The 10,921-nt window shown below is 44.1% G+C and overlaps 1 protein-coding gene across 1 annotated transcript in view; it reads left to right on the top strand.

Annotated features, from left to right (window-relative positions):
- Positions 1-4,164: 4,164 nt before the first annotated feature.
- The window catches only part of LOC147665776 (protein KHNYN-like), a 377,656-nt gene continuing 370,899 nt past the window's right edge, over positions 4,165-10,921 (top strand). Inside the window, exon 1 of the mRNA XM_086949493.1 lies at positions 4,165-5,501. Coding sequence (XP_086805619.1) covers positions 5,238-5,501 — 264 coding nt within the window. The 5' untranslated portion in view covers positions 4,165-5,237. The remainder of the gene's footprint in view (positions 5,502-10,921) is intronic.

Genomic DNA, 10,921 nt, shown 5'->3' with positions numbered 1-10,921 from the left:
TCCGAGCTGGCATGAAGATTCTTGTTTGCTTTCTTCATGTACTCAGCCATGTGTGACCGTAGGCCTAGTACATAGTCCACTATGTCCTGTTTGGGTTACTTGAAAGGCTTCTCCCAACTGTCCCTCACTAGACTTAGAGGACCCCTTACAGGGCGCCCAGACAGAAGTTCAAAGGGGCTGAATCCAACCCCCTTCTAAGGACCCAACCTGAATGCAAATAGGAGGCATGGCAATAAGACATCACATCTTCTTCTAAGTTTGTCTGGGAGTTCCATGACCATGCCCTTAATGGTCTTGTTGAATCTCCAAGATATTTGTCTGGGGACTAGAGGGGTGGTGATTTGTAACTCACACCACATTCATCCCACATAGCTTTGAGGTATGTGGACATGAAATTGGTTCCCCTGTCAGATACCACTTCCTTAGGAACCCAACCCTGGTGAAGATGCCATGGAGGGCTTTAGCCATTGCAGAAGCAGTTGCAGTCCTAAGAGGGCTTGCCTCTAGATACTTAGTAGCATGATCCACTACTACTAGAATAAATCTGTTTCCAGATGCAGTAGGAGGATCAAAGGGATCAACCACGTCAATCCCTACCCTCTTAAAGTATGTCCGAACCACAGGCAGTGATATTAAGGGAGCCTTTTACGGTGAGCCTGTTTTGCCACTGGCCTGACAGGTTGGACAGGAGCGAGAAAACTAATTCACCTTCTCTGACATTTGGGGCTAATAGAAATGGCCCTCTAACAGGTCCCAAGTCCTTGACTGACCAAGATGTCCAGCAAGGGGAATGCCAGCTTTCTGCCTGAGGCTCTTAAGGGTTGGGCAAGTCCGTTGCTCCTGACAAAGTTCCTCTATTGAGGATCCCTCTGCACTGAGGAGTTCTGCCAGGTCATGCCAGCCTTCCTCAGTTGGAGTTCCTTCTTCAGGCATCAGGTCCTCCTCCAGCCCAGAGTTCTCCCCCAATCCTGTTAGTTCTTAGAGGTTTGGTCAGCAGTCTTCTTTCCCTTCCTCTTGCTCTTAAAGTGATTGACCAGAGTTTCAGGCTCCAGCTCTTTACCTTTACCATGCTGTGCAGCCTGTGCCTTCTTTGTCACACACAACCACTCAGGGAGACCCAGCATTTCTGCAGGAGGCCTATTTTCTACTTCTGCCCATGCAGAGGTCTCCAAGTCATTGCCTAACAGACACTGTACTGGTATTGTAAGAGACACAACCACCTGTTTCTGGCCAGTAACCTCTCTCCACTCTAAGATCACCAAAACCATTGGATGAAGCTTAGTCTCATTATCAGTGTTGGTAATCTGGTGACTGACACCAGGCATCATTTAATCTGAGGAAACCAGTCTGGCTGCTACCATTGTAACACTGGCACCTGTATCCCTCAGAGCCTCTACTTAAGTCCCATTGATTTAGGCCCATTGTTTGTACTTCTCCAATGCTAGAGGTCGGACTGCCACTGTCTCAATGTCCACCCCGCACAGGAAAACCATGTTGTCTCGGTGTGCCGTCTTGACCCTCTAGAGTACACTTCTACTCCCATCCCAACACTAGCAATACCCTTGGATTCTTCACAGAGGAGGACTTCTTGACGCATATTGTGGTGCTGGGGGGGTTCTCAGGGTAGGTGACCATAACACAGTGAGGGTGGGCAGATGGTCTGGGAGCAAGGGGATGGATTGGGCGAAGGGGACAGAGGAGCGAATGGTGATGTCAGAGGGTGCATGATATGTTCTTGGGGTATGAGGGGGTAGGAAGATATATTGAGGGGAAAAGAAGAGTTTACAAAGGGAGGTGGGGCTATTTGTATTAATGAGGTTTATTTATTTCGTTTTGTAAGGCACATCGCCTAGGTGATGTTATGATGAATTTCCAGACCTGTTCTATTAAAGCGGCCTTTGGCCCGTGATATAAGGTTTGGAGTGTCTTATTGGTGTGCTGTCTTTCCTGATTACACTCCATCCTTCATGCCCTTGAAGCCTGCTCTAAAGTACAAACAATACTGTCTGTATCACATACTTTGTCTTTTACAACTCTGCATCGTTCTCTGTTTTACTTTCACATATCATGAAGCGGCTAGGGTGCTCATATCCTCCCGTGGGCCTAATGCTAATTAAAGTTCCAGGTACACAGGGAGGTTCCATAGGCATATCCTAGTCCTTCCCTGAAGGTGGTGAACTAGTTCAGGGAGAATGCATCATGCTAGTTGAAGGTGTCACGCATGCCATGGAGCCAAGACATCTGCACTCTCCTTCTCAATCTCTGCATCACTTCACCAAAGTCCTGAACCCGGGCTTCACACAATTTGTCTGCACCTACTTTATTTTTTTCCATTTCTAGCGCTGTTCACACAGAATCTTGAAGCAGGGGGCGGCTCCTGTGCTGTGTATTTACAAAAGAAATATAAAAGTGTAAGTACTCTTTAGGTTCTCATTTGCTAGCGAGAAGTGCCGGCACCCTTCTTTTAACAAGCATTTGCAATGCAATTGGTCTCGCATTACTGAAAGTTTTAGCTATTGGTGTGCAAATAATAATACAACGTCAATAGCCCAACTTTCAGTAATGCGAGACCTATTGTATTGCAAATACTTGTTTTTTTACTATTATTTTTCCACCACCGATGTGACCCAGTGCCCCCCCCCCCTTCCCTGTGCGCAGCCAATGTTAATAGCACACGGCGTAATAAAAAAGATAGGCACACAGCTCACAATACGAGCAGGGAACATGAACATGAAACTAATAAAAACAAGATTTACAGGCCTGTTTTTAATCGTGCGGGGGGAACTGTGCAATCAGAGAGACTTCCAATACCACCTGCAGAAACAAAAGAAACAAGAACATATGTAGATTCGCAGAACGGGGAGAAAATAGTCACTCTGCCCTGCATGAAGGAAAACAAAAAAGTTTGCTTTTGAAGCTAGCGATGTGCCTTAGCTCACAGAGCTGCTGACTTTGTTCCTGGGGAACCGGGCTCCAGTCTCACCATCAGTGGTTTGCCAGACTTGTGACTCAGTGCCCTCCAAAGAGTTATATTCATTGGTTGAAGTGCATCAGAGCTGCCGATTCGGGACCTGGGGATCAGTGTTCTAGACTCAGCGTTGGCTCATCATCCTGTGAATCTGGGCAAATCACTTAATCGACCCGTGTCCGCATTATATATAATTGTACACATTTTCATTTAATACATAAATCTGCGATCTCTGAGATTACTTGTGAGATGCAGTAATGTAAGTTAACCATAAGAAAAAAGGAGCAGTGACCTTGGAGGGGTGATGGGGGCTGCAGCAGGGCTATGGGAGGTGTGAGGGAGAGGCACAGGGAGGTCATGTCCCTTCGAAGCAGTGTTGTGGGAGGAATGAGGGGGAGGTAAAGGGACAGCAAGCAAATGAAGCAACTGAAGTTTAATTTCACAAATAAATAGTACAGTTAAGGAGCAATGAGGCAGGGCATGTAAAACAAGGGTTCTCTAAGTATAAATACCCTGTACAGTAAGAACACATACAAGAGGGGCAGTCCTCATGGGAGTATACAAAATTCCAAAAGGAGGGACTGCTAAGTGTACTCACCAATGAAAAGCCAGCATTTCTAAAGGACAGCAAGAGTAACCAATGAAAAAGATTGGTGTTTTTTCAAGCCCATATCCCAGATACAGCAAGAAACAGTGCAAGCCCTGCTTAGGCAAGACCTAATAAAAAGCATTGCACCCTAAAAATGCTGGTACTCTCCCTATCAAAATATCGTTTTTCTGGTTGCCTGTAGTAATAATCCAGGAATACTTTTGAAGTAAAATAGTTGTTCATTGATAACCTCTTCCAGCTAACAGGAGAAGCTCTGAACAAGTCCTCAGCTACACTACATCTGACCTTCTACATTCTCTGCCACTAAAGGAATACAGAATATACTAACACTCACTCTATAGAATATATTAATGCTCTACATTCTACAATGTAATTCTACTCAAGGCTAAACACATTACTACATAGCCCCATTACTACATTGCCCCTTTAAAACACTCCGCCTATTTCATTTCCCTGGCCCCTACATCAGATCCGAACAGAGTAAACTCACACCTCCCTACAAACCCAGCGCCAGCCCGAGCTCCACCCACAACGATGACGTAAAGGCTGGGAATTCCCCGCTTGACCACGTGACAACGGGCGAGGCGGGTATTGGTTAATCGATTGCTACTGAGAAGTGAGTAGCTAGACAGGCAACAGCAGCCAAACACGAGAAACTGTGGTGCCAAGGGCGCCATCGAGGGGCCCCCAGGTCTCACACCCCCGGTGTACATGAGTGGTGGGCAGGACACCCACCCTCGTTCAGCGGCGCTGAGGCCCTAAGGGAGCGAGCGCTGAAATACCAGGTCCCGCTCCAGAGCTTTTGGTTTCATTTCTGCTGTTGGGTTTTTCCGGTTACTCGTCTGTCTCCATTTTTTGAGGGGGGTTCGTAGTATTTCCTAAAGTTGCTTCAGGGTGCTGAAAACAAATGGGAATATTCACGGAGAACCATGCCGCTTGGATTCATTGCGTCCGAGCATGAAAAAGCGGACAAATTCCGAGCGGCAGTAATATTCTTTCACGGGTTAGGACGTTGTGGGTTCTCGGGGATTTTTTTGCGGGTGGTGGGTGCTATTTATGTAGCTGGGCTTGTCTTGTCTGCGGTGCATGCAGTCGCTTCAATGGTTCTAGGGTCATGTGCATTTTCCCAGCATGTGTCCACAACAAGAGAATTTTTTGTGGAAAAGGGAAATTTTCGAAGAACTTCTCGAAATGAATGACATTTTAAACAGAGCGACCACGGAAATCTGTATTATCGGTGATCAAAAAGTAAGGATAGTTCAATATAGATGTTGGCAAGTAACAACTGACCACCCCTGAACCCCAGTACAGGAAATATTAATTTTTTTTGGTGTAGTGAAGCATACAAACGTCCAAAAGAGATTGATTTTTTTTCTGTTCTAAATAATTGTATTCTGTCACTTAATTTTTTTTTTTGTTAAATATTAAAATCAAGTCTTTCATATTTTTAGTCGCATCATGCTAGTTCTGGATTGCTGGCCATGGTGGATTTTTGGGCGAGCGAGAGCCAAATGACGTGTGAACTAGACTTGAACAGTAAAGCTTTTAAATGTGTGGACATTTTTTTACTTTTATTTCATATTTGATGAAAAATAACTTTTTGGGGATGTCCAGTGACTGAACAAGATTGTACGACTGAAATCAGACATTTCGAATGGCATGTATTGGATAAGAAACCCAAGAAAAATTGGAACGATGTTTCACCCAGTGAAGGAGAACCGACCACTGGCGCTGGATGACTTTGCCATACCTAGTGTGCAGGAGGGCCTGGTAAGGGAGCACAGAGGCCACATTGAGGCCCTTTTTGGGGTGCAGTTGGATGTCTTGGGGGTGCTGGGCCGGCCTTTGGCTCCTGGGGAGACGGATCCCCAGCAGATCTGGCTGCAGCTGCAGGGTCCACAGGAAGATCTGAACAAAGCCAAGGTATGTAACATGAATTTTTGGAATGATTTAATCTGGGATTTATTGCTTTGTTTTTTTATATGGAACTATATCCCAGGAAAACCGGTGACAATAATTTGAATGGGAAACTGAACACTAGTATTTCTTGAAGCAATACTACCATATATCATTGATGTGAAATATCCCAGGGAGAGAGAGTACTGACCGCATCCCAAAGAGAGCGGGGTTTCCATTAAATGTTACCCCTGGTTTTGGTTCATCTTGTTGTACTTTATATTTACGCTGCTCAGCACTTACCATTTTAATATTTAATTTACACTCTAAAGAGTTTATAATCTTGCTAATGGGTGGGCCAAAAATGCAGGTTTTTCTATGGGGATTAGGTCTCATGATCCTTTTCATGATCCACTTTCTTGAGCAGTGTTAGGCAGGGGCAGAGGTCCGAGCCACTAGACTTTCCACTTGACTCTAGCAGTCCCTGGACTGGTGCCCATGCATCCCTGTCACAGAAAAGCGTTTTTTCCGCCAAAAATCCCCATGGAATCTGTTACTCATGGAAGCTACTAGGAACCCCCCCCCCCCCCCCCCCCTCACCACAATGCTGCCACCTGAAAACAGCAGGTAAGAAATCTTCGAATTAATTTCTAAATTGGGAAATCTATGGATGATACCTGATGGCTACTCATGTGTTATTGTTGTAAATAGCGGCCTGGAGCCGGGCATAATTCAGGTTGCTTTATTCAAGATAGATAAGTCTTCAAGATGTTAATATAAAGATATAAGGAAGACCCACCAGGAGTGACCAGCTTGTCACTCAGCCTGCCTGGTTCCAACTGCCAGTTGTCACCAGGCTAAGCCCCAAACACTCCATGATGTCACCAAAGGTTCTAGTGGTGACATCATGTGAATGACCATGAAATCCCATAGGCAGAAAAGAGACAGGCTAAATACAACAGTTATAGTCCTGGAATGCTATGAAGGTTCTGGTGCAATGTTTGTAAACCAAGGGTTGAAGGGTGAGTGGTCTATAACTGGCGCAAGAATGTCTAGATGAATTTATTTGGCAATAAAAGCAGTGGTTACTTAATACTTTTTTTTTAAAGCAAAACCTCCAGTTCAGGCTTAGCTATGCACCAGTTCCTTGTTATCGGATTGCAAGAGCAAATGACGTACAAGGGCATTTTATTCTTCATGGTCATTTTATTAGCTCACGGCTTTCCATCTTCCCAAAAATTATATTCATTATTCCTAATCTTATCTACTTCTAACAACCTTGATTGTTTTTATATTTTCCAGAAGTTTAGGTGAAAGTAGATCGAACTATGTGGGCAGGAAATTGGCTGTATCATCTCATTAAAGTGTGGGCTTCATGCGCATGGGTTTGGCAGTGGCTGCCTAGAGATCTTGTAGAGCTGTTCCTGTCCTAAAAGAACAAATGGTTAATAACCCCCTTTTCCTGGAATAAGAGTGTGCTAGGAAAAGCGTGTGTAGGAACGCAAGGTGGCCTACTGATAGGTACAAATTTGGTGAAATTAATTGTTCGGAGTTGTGAAAGTTTTTGAGCAATGACCATGTCAAGGGGGCATGGATGCTATACTGGAAAAGCAGGTGGTTGCTTCATTAAGTTTCCCAGGTCTTCTGAACTTTACTGTGAAATACGTGGCTAACTAGTTTAAAAGCTCCTATGATGTGTCAATTTACAAGCCATCGCCACTGGAGATACTAATGTTTTTATCTTTAAATATTGTACCCTAGTGGCTTGAAGAAATGAGTATGACCTTGCTTAATGTAACTGGTGCTCCTGAAGTGCGCCCCATCTGCTCCTAATAAAACTGCACACGTAAAAGAATCTTTGCTGAATCCCAGAAAGGCAAGGCACAAGCAGCAGGCACTCCCTAGAGAAGGGCAGTCTACGTTCAAACAGTACCAACAATTTTAAAGTATAGAACACACCACCGTAAAACTCCCAAACCAATTTAGGACACCAATATAATCAGTTAAGGGGAATTGGATGTATTGATTTTTTTATACTTTTTAGACAAAATGTCAAGCACTCTAGAAAGTCATCCATTTGCGGTGGTGCAATTTCAGGCCAACCCCAATCCAGTGGAGATGGATTACACCTAGCGGGTTGTCCCCGTCCTGGTCCGACTTGATCTCCAACTGGTGGGAAGATGTTTCTGGTCAATTCCGCAGCCCCTAGCTCCTCAGGGAAGGCTTCTGGGCCCCAGGTCTATCTCCAGCCAGGACTCTTGCATGGTCCAGTCCTCTTTAGACAGCTAGGAACCCCTCGTGTCAGGAGTGCTTCTACTGTTTTGTCTTCCTGAACCAGGTTAACGGGAGGCCAATCACTTGACCAATGAAGAGGAATTCCAGTCCACAGTTGCAAACAGGATTTCACAAGTCCTTGAATCTTTGTGAACCCTATTTTTCCAACAGGAGCTAAGACTCAGAAGTCAGGTTTCTTCTTCCAGCAGGTCCACCTTCTTCAGATGAAGCCTTCCCACTTACAGTAATGATCTGAGGAGGTGGTGGTGGAAGTGCCAGATTTAACCTGTGAACTAGCCAGTGATTGGAAGAATTCTACCTCCCAGTCCTAACACTTTTCTTTTAGTCCTCTGCCTTCTTTTGCTGTACTTCTTCTTTGCCATACTGTGAAATTAACAAGGAGCCCCTGTCTAAAGATGCTGAGACCCAGGTGCAACCAGTCGGCCTGTCTTTAGCTTCTAGCCACTCTCTTACCCAACAGAGTCGAAACAGTTTTTCCGTTTTATTGGCTGAAAGCCTAACTGTCTAGGAGGATCCTGGGGATGAATACAAGACCTTCTTAGCCTTTCTAAGTCAAAAGACAAAGTGCTAAAGCTACTCTTTGTTCTGCTGACTGTTCCTGTCCTCTTCTAGATAGCTAATCCCTGCTGAGTGCTCAGCAGTTACCACCCGTTGACATTTCCTAGACCCAGAGGCAAGCCATTATTCTCTGAACCAGAGTTGTTTACTCTCCCAGCCACAGATGTCTGTTCCAGCTACAGAACGGTGGAAAACCAATTCTACCACCTAAAACACTTCAGGTGTGATAGGTGGTATAATTTGTTTTCCCTTCTGTGACTGAGGATGTGCTGTCTAGGAGGATCCTATGAATTATTAGGAGAATCCCTCCCTCGCATCTCTAAGTTAAAAGAGGTAGTGGTAAAGCTGCCCTTTGTTCTGCCAACTGCTTCTGTCCCATCTTAGAGAGCTAATACCTGCTAAGTGGTCAACAGTTAAGACCCATTGACCTTTACTAGGCCCTGAAGCAAACCATTGTCCTCTGAGTCAGTGTTGTGAACTCTCCCTGGCCACTGATGTGTATTCCAGCTCTAGCAGTATAATGAGTGGCAGAACTGGATGCAAGCCATTTCTGGCTCAGATAACTTAAAGTACATTTTTACCAAGTTACTTTTCTATTTACGTTATCAAAAAATCCGACTTGACCAAAAAATCAGAATTTAAAAATTAAGCAGGAAATAACTTTGAATAATTTTTCTAGCCCTTTCCTAAGCGGAGGTGGATTTTAATCCCTCCTAGGCTTTAGAAATGCTATCCTGATCTACATAGTGAAGTAGCTTTTGGGTTCATTTCGCAGTGAAGGGACACACGAATCTCCGTATGTAGTGTATCCTATTTTTATAAATTAGCACCCTTCCCTGTGAGCCTACAAGGCATGCTTTAGGGGTAAGTTGGGGATATATAATATATATTATTTTTTTCGTCATTGCAAAGGCATTTTTTTCTGCCAGATGTCACTGCATTTAAACTGCAGTATAGCCAGAGCACAGTCATGCTCCTCACAGTAACATTTCTGTCATAGATGTAAGTTGTGTAAATATATTACATTCACTTTGTCATGCTATAGGTGAACTTAAAATACCATATACATTGGAGTTATAGGGTAGCTAAATAGTCGAAATGCGGAGTTTCATCGTACAGCACATATTTTAGAGGGGATCCACACTTTAATAGTGTTTAAAAGAAGTATAATGCACATAGTACTAAATCCAGCAATTCCAGACATGCAAAAAGTGGGGGACCACAATAACAACGGGGTCATTTCTCATAGAAGCATCCTCTCTTTTGGTAGCAAGTGGAAGAAAGTCAAACCTGAATCCACACAGCCTAAAGCTGTAGAGGTTGTAAAACTGATCCATATAGTCTGTTCAGTTTATTCTGGACCTGAGATTTAGAAAGGCCTGCATTAGTCTAGAGCCCCTTTTGGCCAGACAGGAATGACTTTTCTAACAGCTGATCTACTGATATTCCTGAGGGCTGGATCTAGGTTGTGTCCGAAACTAAAATACACTTTACCTGTCAGCATGCATACATAGTACCAGCTCCTGAACTGTTTGCTTTTTATGTGGTTGACCTAGAGTATTTTAGAGAGTGTTACAATGAGCACAGGGACTAAGAAGCAGACATGCTAGGGGGTTTCTAAGTGTGCTGCTCCCTGGGCAGCAGGTAGGTCATAGGCCAAAATGGCACCTCTCATTTTGAGATAATACCAAAAGGATATTTTGGACTGAGCTCTAGGGTTGTGCTGCAATGGCAGCCTGGGCCATTAATCCACAATGTTAGGCTCCATTGATAACCCGGGGAGAGGCCTTGGCACAGCATTTGTAGGAGTGATGAGTCTGTTAACTACTCACATCCCTTACTGGGCAAGTCACTCACTGTCCTTGACAAGCTGTCCATTGGGACTTGGGGAGTGTGTTGAGAGGTTTACATCTTCGTGGAGTGAGACCTGGCACTCCTCGGGAAGACAGATGACAAACCTGTATTTTAAAGTAGAGGTTGCCCAGAAGAAAGGATTGCTTCATTAGGTGTCGTGAAATACAGGTTTCTTGACAAAGCTTTATACAACTACAGCTCTTTCAGGCGAGCTTTAACTGTAAGAAATTGGCCTCTAGAACATGGCTGGTCCATTTCCAAAGAAAGACTGCAAGGATAGCTTATGGGGCGAGAGTTTATGAAAATTGCTTGACTGGCATTCCTTGTGACCTAATGGCATAAGCGAGAGTACAAGAACTACTGTCAGGAAGCCAGCGAGCACTAGTAAAATCCCAGTGGTCTGCTTTTGTATAGTCCTTGCATTTGTTCAAACACCACCATAGGTCCACACATCAACAGATACCTACAAACACAGGCTTAGGCATGCCATGCATCCATTCAAACAGATCAACAGAAATATTTATGGACTTTGTCAAGTTTGAATCTGTTTCTAATAAACCTTACAAACTCAGGATTTATATACAATATAGGCCCACATTCATATAGGTCAAAACACAAAACAGCCCCTCATTTGTGTCTGATGATATAAAAACATGAGAAAGTATACTTAGCATCATAAAGTAGTATGGTTCAGCTTTTCAGTAAGGATTTAAAACATCTGGCGTCAGTCTTTAAACTAC

This window comes from Lissotriton vulgaris, unplaced genomic scaffold, assembly GCF_964263255.1.
Source record: "Lissotriton vulgaris unplaced genomic scaffold, aLisVul1.2 SCAFFOLD_622, whole genome shotgun sequence".
NCBI classification, from domain to species: domain Eukaryota; kingdom Metazoa; phylum Chordata; class Amphibia; order Caudata; family Salamandridae; genus Lissotriton; species Lissotriton vulgaris.
The sequence above is the reverse complement of the archived record's forward strand: the minus strand, read 5'-3'. Positions and strand labels throughout refer to the sequence as shown.